This window comes from Ictalurus punctatus, chromosome 11, assembly GCF_001660625.3.
Source record: "Ictalurus punctatus breed USDA103 chromosome 11, Coco_2.0, whole genome shotgun sequence".
NCBI classification, from domain to species: Eukaryota; Metazoa; Chordata; class Actinopteri; order Siluriformes; family Ictaluridae; genus Ictalurus; species Ictalurus punctatus.
In genome coordinates, this window is record NC_030426.2 from 13,401,760 (window position 1) to 13,423,320 (window position 21,561).

Here is a 21,561-nt window from a genome sequence, read left to right on the forward strand (position 1 = left end):
TGTAGGCTGATTGGCATGTCCAAAGTGTCCGTAGTGTATGAATTGCAATGGATTGGCACCCCGTTCAGCGTGTACCCCACCTTCTGCCCCATGCTCCCTGGGATAGGCTCCAGGTTCCCGTGACCCTGTAGGATAAGTGGCATAGAAAATGGATGGATGGTTTTCTGGAATATGAAAAAAGTAATGGTACCTTTTTCTTTAAAAATATGATCTTTTTATTAGCAAAGTACCATATTCAAGTGAAAAACTTTCTTTTTTGTCTTCAAATGTGAACTTAAAAGTTTTGAGCCCATTGCACAATCAGAAAAACTTAAAAGCAATACAATATTTTGCTGTGAACTAATAGAATGACTTTATATATTTTAAATACTTTTTATTTATTTATTCTTTCCCTCTGTTCTCCGAACTTTTTGATATTGTTATTGTGTTTTTACTGCCTTAAAAAAAACCACCACTGATGAGTGTAATAGTATGCCTAGGTATTTTTTCCCCCATGATAAAGCATTCTGTTTGTTTCTCGTTTTGCCTCAGGCGAACTTCCACTGCGGGCGTGGTTCTTTCAGTCTCTCTTCCGGTCCACTAGATGGCAGCACACGGACATTAGTCTTCTCTTCATAACTTTATATGCAAAGAAAAAGCGGTACTCCAAATCACTTCCGTAGCACGTTTTGTTGCATTATTTAGCGGTTAATTCGGTGTATTTTTGAGAACGCGTTGTCGTATATTCAGCTGTTAACACCAGGAAATGTCAGGAATCCCACCAGACTCATGGCAGCCCGCTACGGTGTCACTCGAGACCTCGTAAGTAGAAGCAGTTTATATTTCCGAATGAATGAGTTAAAGGACACCATATTAACTTCACGCTAGCCTGCATACAGGATACGCTTTTTCTCCTATATATTGGTCCTGTTTCAGTTTCTGTAGCGCTAATGTCCTGCTTACTGTACGTGTTTTAGCTGGTTATGGGCTGGGAGAGAGATGGTGAGGGTTTCTATGGCGTTAAAGGATGACATTGTGTACGATGTAAAAGGGGGAAAGGTAGAAACGCATCTGAAACGTCATTGTGCTGCTGTGGTCTTCAGTATGGGAACCATCGTGTTGGAGTTGTACTGGAAACACGCACCTAAAACCTGCAAGAACTTCGCCGAGCTGGGCAGACGAGGATATTACAACAACACCAAGTTTCATCGCATCATTAAAGACTTCATGGTGCAAGGAGGCGACCCGACAGGAACTGGTGAGTCCTGACTAAGTGTACAAACATCTGTTGTTGTTGTCGTCGTCGTCATTGCATGAAAGAGAGAGAGAATGAGAGATTGAGATGTTTTCTGAAGAACAGTGGGCAGTTTAACTGCTCAGGACAAACAAGGGACTCCTGAACAACTATCACAAAACATAAAAACAGTCATGGATTATCCAGGTAACAACACACAGTATTAAGAATCAAGGGTTAGTAAACTTTTGAACGCTGTAATTTTTATAAATTCAGCTATTATCTTGCTACAATTTGAATTTAGCAAATTCCTAAAAGCCAATTACACTGTGTATACAAACATAATCTTCCTACAGATCAGAATTCTTCAAGTGAGCACTGCACTGTGAGCTAACAAGCACAACATCCATAGCTCAACACATTGCATTACAGCTCTGACAGTCATGCTTGTTTCTGTGCTGTCAGTGTAACTTAAAATTCAGAGTTTAAGACTGTAGCGGATAATATTGGACGGTAAATTAGATTGAAAAAATCTTTTATTGTCCTCTCAGGCCGTGGTGGTGCATGTATATATGGAAAACAGTTTGAGGACGAACTTCACCCAGAGCTGAAATTCACAGGTGGGTAAAACCATAGCTTAGGAAACTCACTTATGCTAAAAGTATTTGTCATATTAGAAGACATGGTCTAAGAATGCATGTTACAGTAGAAACGAAATTCTTTTTGCATATAGCACTTCAGAAGGAATTAGTATTTGTAGTTTTAGTTACAATCTCACTCGTATGAATCCCGTGCCATGTCTTACTGACTTGACTGCAGTATTGGTCACTGCCTGATTTGTGGTGTGTATTTGTTTTATTTTTTTATTTTCATATAGGTGCTGGAATCCTTGCTATGGCTAACGCAGGCCCAGACACAAACGGGAGTCAGTTCTTTTTGACTCTGGCCCCCACACAGTGGCTTGATGGCAAGCACAGTATATTTGGGAGAGTTTGCCAAGGCATCAGCGTTCTTAATCGAATCGGCATGGTGGAGACTAACAGTCAAGATCGTCCTGTGGAGGAGATCAAAATACTCCGGGTGACTCTACCTAACTGACATGTGTCGAAGTTCACACATAATTTTGTACAGTATTGGGTTTTTTTAACAATAAAAAAATATTTTGTAATGTTTGCAATGTGTGAGTTGCATTAGGTTTTTTGAGGGTAAAATTCTTATGTACGCTCTTCTATGTCTGTTTTATTCATTATGAGCAAGACTAATCCTTGTACATAAGTGAAATTATACAGTGTCTTTTTTTTTCTTTTTTTTGTGTGTGTATTGTAAATAGATCCACAGACAGAGGGATGCTTTTACTATTAAACGGTTGTGTACAAAGCTTAAATAACAAACAGACACTGGATGAACTAATATTGCATTTACCAGTCTAACACCTGCAAGTGGAAAAGCAGTTCTTTCTTTCTGGCTACATCTGGATATTTCTCTAAAAATACAAACTCTACATATATTAATCATTAGCGTGTAGATCACTTATTAAAAAAAACATGTAATCATGTGCTGACTAGTGATAACTAGGCACTGTGAATAGATAGAAATTATGGTCTGTTTATTTGTGATGGCTCAAGATCACCAGTTGTTTTCGGGGCTGACACAAAAAAGAGACTTCATCAGAGAGTATGTGCAGTTCTGTACCACTGTTGATTTTTTATTTTTTTATGTATATATATATTTAATTACACACATACACATCTCCACTATACTATGCATCATAACATTTTACTGTCTAATTAAATTTGATAAATCCCTCGCTAAAGACCAGTGTAGTTTTATGGACCAAAACTAATTATTCAGTTTTTTATTTTAATTATTCTTTTTATTAAATTTTTTAATTTTAGCTATTTTTAATTTTATATACTGTATGCTCCAAACAGTGCTGAAGACAGAACTAGACATGCATTTCATAATATCTAAAAGCAATATTAGTTAAATTATTCAAATTAAAATGTCTGTTTTCCTACCACCTTTCAAACCATGCCAGTTAGACTGGCTATATTAAATTGCCCCAAGGTATAAGTAAATGAGTGTGAATGTATGTGTGCAAGGCACCCTGTGATGGATGTCCCATTCAGGGTGTAGTCCCACCTCACACAGTGTTCCTGGATTAGGATCTGGCTCCACCACAACCCGGATCAGGATAATAAAGATGAAAGAATTAACATTATTAAACTGTAACTTTGTGTGTAATAATTTCCAAACTGCCAACTTGTTTTATTGGACAAAATTCCCTACAGTGCCTCGTTCTCTTTCTGAGGATACGGAGGTCATATTACCATCTGTATTCAAGCAAATGTCTGAAAATGTTCATGCATATTTATGAAAACCTACACTCTCTGACAAAGGAAAATTATTATTAAACTACACCAAGGCATAATTGTGTATCTTATAATAATCTTTTTTTCATTGATTCATAGGTGGTGTAATTAAATGCTTAAGCATGTTTATCAATGTCCATGTTTTTTTTATACTGAACCTGATAGTAATTGCGTCACTGGGTTTAGAAAAAGTAATGAGATTTTCCCCACTAGTAAAGCAGTAACAGGTTCAACTATCATTATGTGTCATAACATGTCAGCTTTGGAAATTATTACATAACGTTTTACACTCAAATAATGATCAGTCATGAATCTTTACAAGCCTCTTTATCCTGGTTCATGTCCGGGTCATGGTGAATTGCGGTGTATACAGAGCTATCCCAGGAACACTGGGCGTGAGGCGGGATTACACCCTGAATGAGACACCAGTCCACATATTCACACACTCACTCATACCTAGGAGCAATTTGCCAAACACCTTTCCAATTTACCTGCTGGCATGTTTTCAGGGAGTGAGAGGAATCTGGAGAAACTGATTCAGACACAGGTAGAACATGTGAAATGTAACCCAAGCACAGGATTGAACTTGAAACAGTGTTTTTAAAAAATTGCAGTAAATTCCATATATTCATGAAGTGTTTTTTAATCTCTCTTAGTGTCAGGAGCCAGAACTTTAAATGTATAAACTTTCAAATGTAACATATACATGTGTTGAATTGTTAAGATCACAATTTTAGACGACTCCTTCGGAGAATTAAATGTTAAATTCAAGTCTTCTCTAGCCAAGTTTAAAAACATTTCAAAAAAAGGCTAGAAAAATTAAAGCACAGTTGCATATGTATGCTATGACTTACTGTGCCGTCTGGTTAGATGGTCTCAATGGAACATAACAGTTCTGCATTAAATTAACACCGCACTTCCAGCAGTAATCCGACAACTCCGTGAGATACTCACTTCAGATCAGTGCCTCAGTTTACATACAGCAGTGGTCACCAGGCCTATTCTTGGAGATCTATTTTAAGACTAACCATAATCATGCCAACATGACCATCTAATCATGTCCTTAAGAAGTTCTTGATCAAATCAAACAGGTGTGTTAGAATTTGGTTAGAGATGAAACCTGCAGGAAGGTAGATCTCAAGGTTGGAGCCTGCAGAGGCTCGGCAGATAATTATTATTAAAGAGGACAGATATCACACTGTGCTTATTTCTCACAAGAATGCTACGTATTATGAAAAGGTAGACCTTAAAGCAACAATATAGGCAATTATTAACTCTATGAAAATTGTATATGTTGCACTGCAACCTTGCCATGGAGCAATTTATAATTCTATCAAATTGTGCCTGTTTTAAAAAAAATTATTTTACAACAAAGTAAGAACTTATGACTGTACATTGATCTGCCTGAAGATGCCTTATTTTTTCAGGCATTGCACTGGTTTTTGGTATGATACTGATACTGGTATGATACCTCCAATCAGAGCATCGGCTGATACCTGATACTAATCCTGTAGTGACATCTTAATAACAACAACTCTCTGAAAACTTCAAAGGTGTGATGCATTTCAGTGCTAAAAATCACGTGGTTTTCATGCAGTGGAAAAGTGTGGAAAGGCATTGACTCGGACAACAGCACTGGGTGAAGTAAGAGCTAAAAATGTTGTACATTAAATAAATAAACCCAATAAATGAACCTTCTAATCTTTCTGTCAAGTTTTCTGCACAATTATAGTTAACAAGCGTTAAGTTTCAAATGGTTATGGCTGTTCTATTAATGACATACGACAGCGTTTGACGATAACGACTGAATACACTTATTTGAATTAAACAGGACACGAGATCTCATTCACTACACTGTTTCCTGATATGACTCTTAAAATGACTCATCAGCACAAGCATTTCATTACAGTTCCAGTTTTAATATTGACATTACATTGAATCACATTCATTTTATTGTACAAGCCTTTCTCTTCAAAAGGTTTATACGACTGAAAATAACATTCAATATGGGGCATGCCTGCTCTGCATCGTAAGGAGGAGGGAAGGGTTAGGACTGCGACTACGTCAGACTACTGAAGATCTCGTCTCTGTTGACAGAGACGAGACGCATTGTCCATCTAACGAAATGAATTCCGGTGCACGGACGGTTCTTCCTACAGTTCAACAGCTGTGGCAAAAAAGTAGTGTGTTGTGTAAACAAACACAGGAGAAGCTGACTGCCACGGCATACCCATATATATGTTATGTACGCACACAGAAATACATACTTACAAGAAAATGTAAATACTGTATACAAAGAAACCAACTGGAAAAAATTTAATTTTCAAGACAAAACAGTAACACTTTTTTTGTTTTTGTTTTTTAAATCAGTGAGGATAGAAACATCAAGTGTAAATCGCCTGATCTGGGCGTTTTACAAGTCCGTCTCTGTGTATTACATTCATACAGAGAGTAAGACTGTTCACAGAGCTTTGAGCCCAGCAAGCTCCACTAAAGAGTCCATGCATGAGCCGCTCTCAATCGCTCTTACTCAGACACAATTGGCACTCATTCACATTAATGTGCAGGACATCACAGTCAGTGAGCTCTGCCTAAGCCTTATTAAGACAAAATATGAAGCCAGACTGCCAGTAAGTCATTCAGATTTCAGTTAGGTTTCCTTCAAAATGACCTTCAGCTGAAAATTTATCTCAGGCTTGGATGAAAATAGAATTATATACGAATCCCATTCATGACATTGCATTAACGGAGAGGTACATAGTTGTTTTGACGAAAACAAGTCAACAAGGAAAGTCTAAACAAAGATTGCAATTAAGACACCTGTAAATGCTGAATGACCGTTCAACCTTTCTTTGTAAAATTTCAAAACATATCTTTTTAATGTTTTTTTTTTTACAGTGGGATTCAATATTCAATAATTCAGGATTACTGTTGTCCTATTTCTATTTTCAGTGCAACTAGCCTGGGTCTAAAATGTAACCCATAATATATGAAATTCACAGCGAAGAGCTACTTCATTGACCCTGATGGAATAAAAAAATTATGTTAAAAATGGAAAATCCTGAAAATTAAAACATTCACAATCCAAAGAGGTCTCACACAACCAACGTAAACATAAGATTCTAAGGTTTCCTAGTGTACCTTAATTGTCCCCACAATTTAATAACTATTCATATTTTTTTTTATAGCACAATTACGTTATCTATTATCCCACATGTGTCATATTTAATACAAATACAATCCCCCCCTTCCTCACAATGCCAAGATTAGGCCAAAAAGCACATGTGCATCAAGGCCTGAGAAAGACAGCAAAGCCAGTCCTGATTAAGACCTCTTTGAAAGGTGATGAAATACCACCTTCGTACCACACACACACATACACACAGATCATCATTTTTCACAACTTGGACAAACACTGATATGACCCCAATAGCTGTTATTGCAAAATGTTTTTTTCACACAATACCAAAAATATAGATGTTAAAACTAGATTGACTCTCTTAAAAGTGTTCAAAAGTGTCCAAATAGTTTATCATCGCATTCTTAGAGTACATCACAAACACCGCAATGTACCTGTGTGAGTGTATATTACATGTTGATTTAGTTTGGCTTGACCCCACTAACAGCCATACTGGAGTGAAATGCAAGGCTCTATGAAGAACAATTGGTTTTAGTTCGAATAACTAAGTTGTGGGAATGTTGATCAAAAAAAAGAATTCTGAATTAGAAATCAGAATACTTTGTTTTAAATTTATTTTAGGACAAGCTTATAACAAAAGAGGCTAATAAGTAGATTAACGTTGTGAAGAATTTGGTAATGAAGCTCCATGTGGCTTTGCTTTCAGTTCAGCATGGCTGCCAATTCCAGTTTGAAGCGCTGAGTCTACATCCCCACCCAGCTAAACGAGAAGAAACTATATTACAGTTTCCACCCATTTTACAAAGTTTCATATATACATACATAGCACTTTCATAGCTGAGTGGTAAGTGTATTTTTTTGGCTATGTCTGTAATCATAATATTTAAATGGGATAAATAAAGGTTATGGTTCAGTTATATGAAAGAACACTTACTCACTGGTTAGTTGTTGTTGTTTTTTTAAAGTAGTGATAATTATGTATAACTGTGGTACATTTGCACATTTATGAAATGTGTAAATATACTACAGTTATACAAAATTATTGTAACAAAATGAAATTCTGAAAAATTGGTGGAAAAACTTTATCAGGAAGTAAAGACCAAAGCAAATATTTCATGGCCCTCTATCCCCCCCAACACAGATCTTATATTAAATCTTATACTAAAGTCAGAATCTCAATTAAAAAGCCTTTTTACTTTTGGATTAGTCTTATTCTTTGTGCAGAAAACCTTCCTAACAAAATTCTTGGTGCTGTAATCCTCATATGTATGAACATCTGGTAATCGCAGAATTTGAGCCTTTATTCATATTAGTCTTTTTCACAGTATAGTGTAACTGCAAGGCAACGTGTACAGTAGGCTACCTGTTACTATAGGTGGAACAGACAAACATGAACCCTGACTGGAATTCTGCCACTAACAACAAAACATCCAGATTCAATAACTTCATATGCAGTAAAAACTGGCATGTATAAATGGGAGGCAATGTCTAAATCATCAACATTTTAGCCCTGGATAGCTTATAATCTTTGTGTAGTGAGTACAGCTGTAGTTTATTTTCAGCTGTTGCTGATAGTTAGCCCTCAAACTCCATATACACCATTGGCACATGATTCAGTATAATATTCCTGTGTTTGGCACGATATGTCACTAAAATAGAAATATTCCACATGAAACTGCAGGTATCAAAACAACGTAACAATGACATGACATGTAACAAAGCTGGATTGTATCGTCTTCCTCATCACCTATGCTATCTTTAGAAGACAATTCATCTCCTTGACGTATATGTTATCTACTCTTATTTATAAGAGTCAAATAACAAAATTAAACAAATCCATAAATGCATAAATATGCATAATAAAACTAAATAAATTAATATAAATAAGGTTTGCCTAATCAAGGCTCATGGAATGACTTTTTTTTTTTAATAAAAAAATAATGAAAGTCCTTCCTTCTGCATATGCATGGCTATGATGCTTTGCACAGTTTTTCCAAAACATAGATTTACATAAATACATACTCTTGGATTTGCACTTCATTAACACTTGAATGTGAATCACAGATTAAGTGATTATGTTGGGAATGTGGGAACAGCAGTCAGACTGTAATCTCTTAGACTGTAATGTCTTTTACTCTTTCCTAATCTGTACTTTCACACACAACGAACTTTCTCAACTGTATTTTATGTTCAATTAAATGTTGGTTTTTTTTATTGAAAAAAAATATGCTTTAGGATGTAACGTATTGTTGAAAAGTTGTTAAAAGTTAATGGCAGACCAGATGGATGAGTAAGAACTGCTGTGAATAAACATGCTTTTAAACATGTAGTACTTTGTTTTACGTAAGCTGAAAAGACAGCTGTTTATAAAGCAGCTTCAGATATGATCTGGAATGCGATATTTCCTTGTAGATTATTTTTAACACCTTTTCTATAAAGGTATAACTCTGTGGCTCAGTTTAGAAGAAGGGGCTTGATTACAATTTGAGGGTCAATGGGCACCAAAATCAGTTATGTACCGCCTTTAAAAACTGCATGGATTTATATAACATATAGCTGGTATATTCAGTTTCACCTTATTGTATCCACAAGATGTAGCTGGCATAAGTGCAATGTGTTGAAAATATGAGTGTGAGGATGAAAACTCCAACCAAATGGTGAGAGGACAGTAACTCCACAGAGCTCCTTTGTTTTCTACTCTTACCCATAACATTCTTTTTTTTCCCTCACTCTTTATCGCTCATTTTGTCTCACAGAGGCAGGTCGGTGCTGTTGTGGCGGGTCTTTCGGGACGTGCCATCATCACGAGGCAGGGCTTTCTGCAGATTGGACATGGCTGCGGTTTTCTGCAGGTCGATCACAGCATAACACTCACCACGGCGGGAGGGAGGCATTACCGGGGCAGCAGCCATGCCGCGCTTCATTGGAGGCGGTCTCTGTGGCACTTGAGCTCCGCCCCCGCCGTGTCCTGGGCAACTCGAGGCTCCAGCCTCCAAGTCCACCTGGATGTAGTTGAGCTGGCGAGAGGGTGGAGGGGGCAGGTGGCGGCCATGCTGCTCGCAGGCTGCACTGCCAACTGTGCCACGCCCCGCCCGATGCCGGCGGAAATCAAAACTGAAAACTCGTCCACCCCTCTCGGAGGGCTGAGGATGAGGAGGGCACGCATGATGCAGATGGGTGGGAGGCGGAATCTGTTGGGGAAAACAAGACATGGTTATGGACTTCAGGACTTTGTGTGTGTGTGTGTGTGTGTGTGTGTGTGTGTTATCCATACATACAAGGTGGAATAAAACAAAAAATTTGCCTGTGCCTCAATTTCTACAGGCAATAAGAAACATATCTTTTAACAACACGCTGAGAAATTTTGTGTGTCTATTTCCACAAGGGGCCAAACACAAAAAGGGGTTTAAAAACCTCAGAAGAAATTAAAAATGTAATAGACTTATACCATGTCATTGAGATAGATTTTTATTTTACTATGATTTTTTAAAAATGCTTTTGAACATTTGGTGTTTAAATTTAAATGTGGGATGCTGTTTTTATAATAATGTTATTATAGTACAATGTTATAATAATATTTCGGCATATTAATCACATCCTTTAAAATAAACATCCCTTTGTATAAAAAAATACACTTCCTGGCTTTGATGCATGTTGGTTATATTGCTATAACTGCAATGGAGGTGGTACGTTTTGGCTATTTTACAATAAATACTACAGTTGTATTGCTATATTCAATAGAGATTAGCTGGATCAAAAGAACTTCCATTGCTAAGTACTGAACAGAACAGCTGAATGATGGCTGCTAGATTATGTTATTATATTATCCTACAGTTGTTTTGAAGCAGGATGATTAATAGCCAGGATATTGTCTGACTAGTGTAACCTCACAGCTGTTCATAGCTTTTAGTGACGGCATTTCCCCACTGTCTGAGACAAATCAGTGAATCTCACAGGCGTGTCTGCTTCTCACCAAAATGTTTTGTACTGTACTCAGTATAACCCCTTGCCATTGGATCAGTCAGCAGAGATGGTGAGGCTGTCACTATGATTTCTCTCACTCCATCAACTGGTGTAGTATTACAAATAAACCCTATATTCCATGTTTCTGATCTTTACAGCAAAGTTCTCGGGGGAACTCCGCAGCAAGAAATCTGTGATCTAACATAGTAGTAGTACACTTATCACTAGATGTTGCAGGTCCTTTGTAAGCGTTCCCGTACCTGTTCTGTGTTGACGTAGTTCTGCAGAGCATCGCGATGAATCCCACCGCTGCCACCACTTTCCTGATGATATCCATTTGGTGTTCCTGGCCCCTCTGAATATTCATACTCATCAAAGTCCTCCTCTTCTTCCTCCTCGTACTCATCATCTTCCTCATCTTCATCCTGCTCCTCTTCTTCATCATGCTGAAGAGCACGGTACTCCCACACCGGTGGCAGTGATGGAAGGTTCTCGTAGTTGAGCAGCGCAGAGCGGCGATGACCCCCGCTGTAGCCCTGCGGAGGCAATGAGGACGCATGTGTGTGCGAGAGTGCCAGGGAGTGTGGGTGTGTATGTGGGTGTGTTTCTCCAGCTGTGCTGCTGCTGCTGCTTGAGCCCACAGACTGCGACTGGGAGGCACTGCTGGGGCTTAGCCTCTGCCTGCGTGGCCCTCTAAGACCATTAATGTTCTCATATGTTAGCTGGCTTCCCGGACAAGGCTCCATGCTGGAGTGCCGGTGCAGATGATGGTGGTAATGGTGGTAGGCATGTGTGTTGCACATGTGAAGGGGAGGAGCCTCTTCTCCCTCGGTTTCAGAGCTGCCGTCAGGCGCTCGGAGAGGGTGAGAGGAGTGCCGGTCTCGGTCTCGCTCTCGCTCCCGCTCTCGCTCCATCAGGTGTCGCTGTGCAGGCGTCGGCCCCAGCATGAACTTCACCTCCTGAGCCCCTGGCTGGAGGAAGAGCTGAGGGTCCTTGTGAGAGTCGTCCATGCCACAGCAGTGCATGCCGGGTTGGCCAGGTTTAGTGGACGCCTCGGTGAAGGCGGGGGGGCGAACCTCGGGAAGGGATCGGACACAGTGGCGGCTCGAAAGCTCACTCTCCATACTAACCGTATTCACATACGTGTGTGTCTGTGGAGAAAAAGGAGCATGTGCAGGCATGTTTATTAACAGTATGAGCGTTTACCATGTTCTGCAATTAATGACATCACAGTTTGTTAGGTGCACAATGCCACAGATTGTTACTTGCACTGCTGCAAAATATCATTTGACGTAATTGTCTTTAAAATACAGTCTTAATGCTACAATAAAACATTTCCCATTCAGTCTTAGGCTGCGCAAGATACAGTTTACTGAGTGAGCAACTAATCCTGCTTCTACTAGCTCCTACTCCTGCCATCCTGTGGCCAATGGGCTCCTGCTCCTACTTCACTAAACCTGTCTCCTTCATCATTCACAAATCATTTTCAGCATCAAATCTGAATATTCTGTGTTATAATGAGGTACATTTGCCTCATTTATCACAGAGGACAGAGGCACCCTACTGCTTTGTTCAAATGAAGCTAGGGGAAAACAGAAAATTCCAAAATGTGATTATATATTAGTCAGTCCCGCCAGGATTTCATGATTTCAGATTGCAGAAATGAACGCAAAATCGAGTAAACTTCGCATTATTCAGAGGAGCTTGCAATTTCTCAAAATTACTGCAGATTTTCCGCAGATTTGGGCCAAGACACGTCATGTGACGTCACCACAACGTTCATTCAGCCAAATCCCTGTTTGATTCTCATGCATTGAACATGAGTACAGCTAAAAGGTCTCATTTACCAACAAATATCACTACGAAAGACCGTGCAAAGCAATTTTTTGCAATTGCGATTTCGCAGATTCAAGTTTTTTTCTGCAAAAAAAGCACCAAAAAATTTAGCAAAAATCCACTGCAAAATCAAGCATTTTTGACCACAAAAATCACAAACCAGCTCAGCAAAATCCTGGACGGACTGATTATGAGCTTACTTTAATATAAGTGATGTGGTATTCATTCTCCATACGGCGTTGAGGCTGTGTGTGTGTGTACGTGTGTCCGTTCTGTGTAGAGTGTGTGTTGGCCTCACCTGGTCATCCATCCCCATGAGGCTGTGTCTGTGGTCATCGGTAAGGGAGGGCTGTGATGATTCTGCACTTATAGGGTATCCAGGGTATCCGTTAGGAAACGTCTGCACTGGGAACCCGGGAGCTACACACAGATGTTCAGTGAGGTTATAATAAACAGTGCACGGTGGTATTGCCATGGAATGCCTAAACATTAGCTATAGATTTTGGAGTAAATGTCAACAGAATGTGTGAACAGTAGTGAACAAAATGAAGTTGAACAGATCCACAAATATTCACATTAGATATGTTAGATGTTTCACATGCCTTAATATGTTCGTGATAAAACTACATCTGTCATGCATAATCCTAAATATTTCATGATCTTATTTAAATAAGAAACTCTAATGCTGACTGCTGTTTGTGTGTGTTTGTATGGCTGTGTGTCTCACTGTTGGGTGTTTGAGGGGTTCGGGGCATCTCCATCTCAGGTGTGTGGCCAGGCCGGGTCATGATCATGGGCTCCTCCACCACGTTAATACTGTTGCACTGCATCAGCTCCTGCAGCAGGTTAAAGATCTCTTCTGCCCTGGAGCACTTAAATGCAAAGATCCCTGCAGGATAACAGAGAAAGGCACCTTCATCTTTCATTGCACACTCACAATCTCACAGAGGATCAGTATTGAATGCTGAGATGTATAAGTAAATGCAGGTCTATGTAGTTTAAACAAACATCTACAAGAGAATTAACATGATATCATGTTAATACAGGAAGCGTTAGAAGTAATCTACACCTGAGGACATCAAATGGATCAGTCCTACACAATGAACAGTCATACACAAAGCTGATTCTCTGGCTGCTGTTCTGATTTTTATGTGTTACTCAAGTTACTTATCCATCAGCTCAATATCTATTCGACTGTAAATGAGAGAAAGCAAGCGCTCAGTCCTCTGTGGATCAGTGAACTCACCCTGTCCTGTCTGACAGCGTCTCCCGCTCTCGAAGGAGAACAAGTTGGAATCGTATCCGTAACGGCGCAGGCAGAGGTACGGCCACCGGATGGCATCACGCTTTCGGGTGTGCAGAATGAGTTCGGTTTGGGTGAGCTCCATAGTACCCGATCCCAGCTCGTTCCCTTCATCATCCACATTTGTCACCTGCAGGTTATGCACAGATCAAAAACACAATCACTAAACTGTCCAGCAGTGTAGAGCTCAATGTTGCCTTCAACAGACAATAAACTAAGGCTACCTGTTGTCTTTTGTATAGTCAGTGTGTCTGTTCTATGGAATAATATAGGCTGAATGTTAACATGAATAATCTGAGATTCTCGGAGCAGAATGTCAGACACTTTGATGAAAAAGAAGGATTAGCAGATTTTATAAGTGATAACTTTTCCAGGTATTAAAAATATGCAACAAGATCTATCTCTTGCATTGGAAAATTTTGTTTCCCTCAGAAATAATTTTACTCAAGTACAAGTAAAGCTACTTATAAAAAAAAAAATCATTAATCAAATAACAGTAAAAGTAAAATGTTAATCAATATAGCTGCAAGCAGCAATGGTGGATTCCTCCTCCAGATTGCGGACCATTTCAAATTGACATGGGAGAGAAATGTATCCCACAGATTCAACATTTCAACGCATCTGGCAGATTTGAAGTTCATTTTTGTAGTTTTCTGTCCTCTGCTCATGTGTTTCTGAGTGAGCATATACACAGAACTAAGCACATTTCAGCTTGTAGAGAGGCTTGAAAGACCACTCTACAAAACTGAAAGGAGATATAGAAACGCTTATTTAACATACATTAGTTAGTGAATGCAATTCAGTTCACAAGGCTATCTTTTAAACTATATTCACTAAAGTGCACTTTGCCTCGAAGACGAACAGCTCCATCTAGTGGACGATAAAGATATTATTAAACATAATATAAAAGATAGTATTATTCCTATTAATGTCATTGTTGTTGGAGATATGAGGTTGCCATGGCACATAGTAACATACTGTAGTGTCCTCTTTGTGTGTGGCACAAATAAGTCCATAGGTTAAGATTCTATTGATTTATGAACCCAAGAAATACGTGCAACAGCTATCAATTCACCAATATGTAAATAGTTCGGCCAATTTTTATTTGATTCCTTATTGATTATCACCCTTTAGAAAGACATGTATCCCACACATATGTACCACAGTTCAAGTCAATCGGACCTACGGTTCATGAAGAGAAGATTTTTTGTAGTTTTGGACAAATTTTCAATGTACTGGAAAATCTATCATAGACTTTACAGGTCCCAATGGTTTTTTGTTCCCCAGGAGAAATAAGGCATGTATACCAATCCAGATATTTTGTACTTATGGGGTGGAGGGAAAATCACGTAGAATTTGGGCATGGCCTGTAGAGCCACCTATGAGCTCATGTGGGCCATTTGTGATGTGGGAGTTACTTGTAGCCTGTAGTATTAAGGTGCCAAATTTCACAACTTTTTACCATTCAGATCTTGAGTTATTGGGCACTTTAGGGAGATAAGGAGAATAATAATAAGAAGAAACTAACAATAACAATAGGTTCCCTCCTGATGGAGGAATCCTAATTACCTGAGTAACAGCAATAAAGTATCCAATGAGAAGACTACACGAGTAGCAAGTTACAAGTTACTTCGGATGTGATTAAAATTAAGGGAAAATCCTGAATCTCAGACTACATGGTGAACTGTAAGTCACATATCTCCTTGAAAGTCTGTCTGTTCTGTTTCTATTAAATAAAAGCTGGGTTCAAGAAGAAGCAGTATATCCCAGTCCTGTGATGGGTACAATAACACACAAGCTGTCATTTTCAACACAAAAACTGTTTCCCAAATGGTTGACTGTCTTAACATGTTAACAACACAAACTTGTCAGCATCTGCATTTAAACACGACAACAGAGAACAAAGGAACAGACTTTGGAACAGAAAGTGTGTAGAGAGAGAGAGCGTGAGTGTGAGTGTGATTGTGTGTGTGTGTGTGTGTGTGCGTGTGTCCTGCCTCCCTCGACATGCTCGCTTCTTCCCCCTCTCCAGGACTGAGCCGCTAAAAAGTGAGCGGATGTTGCGTCCGCATTCAGACCACTGCAGCGTATCACAAGACTTGAGACCTCATTATATATTATATAAACCAATTATTAAAAGTACATTTATTCATTAACATTTAACAGTAACAGAGAAATGCCACCAAATGTAGCGAAGTAAAAGTACATTTCTGTGATTAAAAATGAACCTGAGTAAGCGTATAATCATGGCCAATTAATCCTACTCTTAAAAGGGCATTTTTTGCAAAAAGTTACTCAAGTAAAGGTAACGAAGTAAATCTAGCGCATTACTACCCACCTCTGGAAAAAATAAAACTTGCATCTTTCTGTGCTGCTACAAACATCCTACTGTGTGAAGGCCATCATTCAATTCTTTAACTTTAAGCTGTTTCTGGTTGTTAGTGTGGGTAACATACTTATTTTTATGTGATATTGGTGATTTCTGGTGATGTAGAAATTTTATTCTACCTACCATAGCTTTTACAGTTTCTTTACCATAGCAGAGCAGAAATCACAGCCGCTTATCCCCGCCAGTAAAAAAAAACAAAGCCCATGTACGCTCTCACTCAGCTCTCTTGAACCTGCCCTCAGTGTCCATCAACTGTCCTCCTTTCGAACATTTTTGTAGAAGTAGTAGTGCTGACTACAGAGCTGGTGCTGCATTTCAGGATTCAGAGTCAATCAATATATTACACAAATACTGCTAAGAAAATACTGACAAGGAGAGTATTATGGGTGGGCTACAGGAAATGCAGTAGTATGCGTGGGCCGGTGGGCATGGACAGTTCTGACACCTGTGTTATAGTCCAGTTCTAACTCTTTTTAATTACTGGCATTTGGCAGTTAATGGCAATGTTAGAAAAGTGCTAAATCTGACATTTTTATATTCTTGGCTCATTTGACACATTTATCCAAAACAACTTACAACTGAGACCGGATAAAGCTGAACAGCTGGGTTAAGAGCTTGGAGGTGCTGTTATTTTACCCCACGACATTCTGATCGGTGTTCTTCACCACTGAGCCAACGCTTCCCCCAAAAGTGTGGGAAACTGAAAGTCGACGAAAGGGAACACCTGGGAATTGTCTGCTCTTGCCAGTAAAAGGCCAGGACTCCACGCTGAAAGATTTCTCCAGGGCCTTTTGACACTAATCTTTTTATTTGGACGTGCAATGAAACATCGTGTGCTAGTAAGTACTGTATGTACCTTGAATTTGGTGGGGTGGTTGTCTTGAATGGCGTCTCTGTATAGACAGCTCCAACAGCTCCCCATAGCTTCAGCAGGTTAGCTGAAACCTTTTATGTGGTGAGGTTAGAGTTAAATACTCATCAGTTTTCAGTACAAGCATAAAACCAATACTTTTCTTTCACTTTAGTTAGAACAGCTTACCAAAGTGTATAGCGAAAAAGAAACTGTACCTGGTGCAGGCCATCAGTGGGAGTGATGCTAATGTCAATCCCAGAATTCTCTGCTGGGGGTCATGGTGGAACAGGGGTGTGCTGGAACGAGCAGCAGGTCCCAGCCCGCAAAGTTTTCATATCTCCTGACAAACCAAGAAAAGAGATTCTGCTGAGAATTTTGTCCTTTTTTTCCAGAAAGTGTGCTGTGATTAAGATACAAAAATGGAAGTCAATCTGTGCTGCATTTCCAGGCTCCCACAGGATGTGAGGTATAATTACTTTACATGACATTTCTGTCTCACAAATGTGCACAGACTCTGCCTCTTGATAGTGGAGAATAAATATATTCTATTGCTAAACTCTAACAGTTCAAATATCACCTGTCAGGACCTCTAGGCCACCATCTACAGAAGACTGCTACTGCTAGTTCCTCAAAGGTTTCTGTACCTGACACTATTATACTCATTTTGTTTTACAAATGCAAAACATGTTCAACAACTTTCTTTTTTTTCTTATTTCACTAAAAACTGAATTAACACGTTACAGTTAAGACACTTAATGCAAAATCATTTATCAAATGTTGCACTAATTGTAAATTAGAGGCCTTTATACAGGGAGTTGCACTTAGAACTGCATATATACTATACATATACATATACTGAACATATACACACATACTAACACATGGTTGGTTAGTTCTGTATCAAGATGTTTGGATCTCAAAATAGTGGCAAAATCTTTTTATATATAAAAATGTGGTACTTTAAACAGCACAACAGGCACCATTTCTAATGCAGCATAAATAGAAAAGGACATCAAAACAAGTCTCTATTGTCCACACACACACACACACACACACACACACACACACACAGAGACACATTTAAGATCCATTCATAGATTTCTGGGTTCTATTTCCAGTCACAAGAATGTCTGAATGAAACTGGGTACTGACGTCTAGCTGCAAGCTAAGGTTACTTGAACAATTTAGGTCAAGGGTTTCAAACACTAAGTATAACAATGCAAAGAAAGACAGACAGACAGACAGACAGACAGACAGACAGACAGACAGATAGATAGATAGATAGATAATTAAATAAGTTTGAGGGCCAAAAACAATATGGTTTCTTCTGACAATTCTGTGATTTAAAGATATTGAGCCATAAACTTCTGACACCTCATAAGGACTAATCAGGACTGTAAATCAAATACTTTTATACTTTTAGTGCAAAACTCCTTACATTTATGAAAGTTATATGTTACCAAAATTAACTAATTAACTAACTTTTAAAAAAAACAAAAAAAACAACTTATAATACCAAGGTTTTGGTATAGTTGTAGCCTTTTACATACAAAAAGTTTTGGTTTGGTGAAGGAAAAAAACACATTTAATATATCATTGAATGATATTCAACACAGAGAAAAACAGCACTTTCAGCTTACTTTACAAGAACACAAATGACAAACATACTGACAAGTTCTAATGCCACAATCTGGAATCATACTAAAAAAATGAGTAATGCAAATCATTCTGACAAATGAGTCTGAAAGGTGTTAAAATTGGTATAATAAGAAAATGAACATATGGAGAGTGAAGCTTTAATATCTCCAGCTTTTTTTTTTTTTTTAAACAAGAGTAGGATTTGATATGGAAATGACAGGAACCTTTCCTTTCCTCATTGCTGGGGTGGGGATCCTCAAGGGTACATCTTTTGTAACTTTAATATGTTGGAAACGTGGATAAAGAGCACCTTTAAAATGATTTAAGGTACACACATGGACTGTAATTAGTTTTTTATAGCGTTAAGATTTACAGATACAGCTTTCTAGGGTAAAAGATACATACTAAAGGTTCAAAGTGTGTACCCTTGATGGTACTTCCCAACTGATGAAGAAAGGTGCAGTCTAGTACCCTTTTTCTGAGAGTGTAGGCCTATAGTTACCAAATGAAGGTATAATATACATCCATCCATCCATCCATCCATTTTCTATACCGCTTATCATACAGGGTCATGGGGAACCTGGAGCCTATCCCAGGGAGCATCGGGCACAAGGCGGGGTACACCCTGGACAGGGTGCCAGTCCATCACAGGGTGCAATCACATACCAATTCACACAAACATTCATACACTACGGACACTTTGGACATGCCAATCAGCCTACCATGCGTGTCTTTGGACTGGGGGAGAAAACCGGAGTACCCGAAGGAAACCCCCGCAGCACGGGGAGAACATACAAACTCCACACACACAGGCCAGTGGCGGGAATCAAATCCCCAACCCTGGAGGTGTGAGGCGAACATGCTAACAACTAAGCCACTGTACGCCCAAGGTATAACATGAGAGGAGTAAAAAAAAAAGTTCTAGTATAGCAGTGTAACTTTCTTTGAACCTTCTAACCTAAGTGTCAGGAGTAGGACAGAATGTTAACATGGAATTAAGGAGCAGATTAGACCAATCACAAGACACTGCATGAATAAAAAGCCAACTTTTTCACAATATCCCTGTTATTATAATATACAACTATAAGGGAACAAGCTGAGCCCAGTTTGGTCTAACTTATCTACTTCCTGATCCCAGCAGCCTCTACCATACTACTCTAAACCAATAAACATGGCCCCAGTCAGGAAGTACAATCACAAAGCAGGCCTACTACTAACTACAGACTGAGCCAGTCCGTGTGCTTGATCATGCAAACAATACGGTTCGTACTGTAGTAGCAGGTGGCCGTTTCTTTACATGTGCGCCAAATCTGCGACTGCAATCACGCCTTCCAGTTTCATTCATGTGGCACTGAGTCACAGTGCACAGTTGTTTGGGATGAAACTGCATCCTACTGCATCCTCAGTTAAATAGTCCAGTCCCGATGATCTCGTGGCAGTGCATGCACAGCCTATATTTGTCAATATTAACATCAGGCTGCACAAACCATGAGCTGAAATATTCACATCTTTGAACAGCTAAAATGTTATGCGTGCGACATGCATGCTGCTCCTGTAGATGTGGAGTCTCTGACTGACACCTGCAGCGGGTTCATCCCGCGCTGGAAGAAGAGCAAACGAAGGAAAAATCACAGCTCAAGGTTACGCGCTAAACGAGCGATTAATAATCAGCGCTGTGGTGCTGGTGCCGTGGCCAGAGAAAGGCTAAATGAGAAAAGCCAAACATGCACCATCAGTAGGTGTTCGGGGGGGGTTAATGGGGGGGAGGGATTAGGGGGGATTAGGATGCAGAAGAAATCCGTCTTCAAAATGGCAATCTATTGTTTAAAAACCTGCGTCAATATTATAGGAGATAAATACAGAAATGCGATTCAGGCAGTGGCCATGTATGAACTCGAGTCGTCCAGAGATAGAGAGACCTGGATCGCTGGAAAACGCTCTATAGTAACACAGTCCTACCGTAAGCCTACTACAGCTGGATGCTAGTGACAGCCGCGGCGGAAATACTGCGGGCTACACACACACACACACACACACACACACACACACACACAAGCTATGATAAACAGAGTCCTGCGAGCGTCAGCATCAGCATCAGCCCGCGGTGAAACTGGACGCTGCTGCTGTAGAAACGGTGGAACTGCGCTCAGGCGCTACTCACATGTTGGAGCGCGGAACCTGAGCGATGGAGCTGCGGTGCGGAGTCCGCGGTGCTGCACACAGGAGGCGGGCTGCTGGCTGTCCTTCGCTTCCGTCACTTACAGTAATGCTTTCGGGGTGGTTTTATTGAAGAAGAAAAAAACCCTGGGTTGATATAAAAGATTAGAAAGCCAGTTGTTCCCCCCCCTCAACGCCCCCTTGCTGCGGCACGGGCCTCTCTTTGACATTTGCCGAGCGCCGGGGTGAGAGTTCAGCCAGCCAACGAGGGCTGATGGAGCGGCAAGAAGGTAGAGACGCTGGAGGACCAGCTGAGGCGGAGCGCGCGCTCACCGGCACATGATGACGCGCTGCCAACCGCTCACCATCCGCGCCGCCGCCTATAGCCTACTGCTCCACTAACTACACTCTAACCACACTAACATAAAACATCCCACTTCTCCCTCACGCTGCAGGCTCGCAAACATCTAGATTTTTTATTATGTTCATATTAATCAAGTGTTTGATTTCTTTTTCACTTTCACATAGGTGTAAAGGGGCAAAAAGGTGCCATTGCCCACCAGTAGTTTACACACATATCAAGCTGGCTAGAATACAGAGCATACAAATTAGTGCCATTTAGCTATTTCGCAGACAGTTACTAATGAGAATGAAATATCTCTTATTAAGTGTACACCATTGTTTTATCAGTTACTGTG

The 21,561-nt window shown here is 39.7% G+C and overlaps 2 protein-coding genes across 2 annotated transcripts; one reads left to right on the plus strand and one right to left on the minus strand.

Annotated features, from left to right (window-relative positions):
* The first annotated feature begins 662 nt into the window (after positions 1-662).
* Positions 663-2,385, plus strand: ppil1 (peptidylprolyl isomerase (cyclophilin)-like 1). The gene is made up of 4 exons (NM_001201039.1): positions 663-801; positions 1,083-1,237; positions 1,765-1,833; positions 2,091-2,385. The coding sequence occupies exons 1-4, from the start codon at positions 746-748 to the stop codon at positions 2,309-2,311; spliced, it is 501 nt and encodes a 166-aa protein (NP_001187968.1). The 5' UTR covers positions 663-745; the 3' UTR covers positions 2,312-2,385.
* Positions 2,386-5,501: 3,116 nt separating this feature from the next.
* On the minus strand, positions 5,502-21,349 carry frs3 (fibroblast growth factor receptor substrate 3). Its single transcript, XM_017479229.3, has 8 exons — positions 20,868-21,349; positions 17,284-17,408; positions 17,072-17,160; positions 13,770-13,956; positions 13,251-13,412; positions 12,822-12,943; positions 10,948-11,838; positions 5,502-9,915 (listed from the first exon to the last, which is right to left on the minus strand). Exons 3-8 carry the CDS (start codon positions 17,135-17,137, stop codon positions 9,475-9,477), a joined length of 1,869 nt encoding a protein of 622 aa, XP_017334718.1. The 5' UTR covers positions 17,138-17,160; positions 17,284-17,408; positions 20,868-21,349; the 3' UTR covers positions 5,502-9,474.
* Between the last annotated feature and the right edge of the window lie 212 nt (positions 21,350-21,561).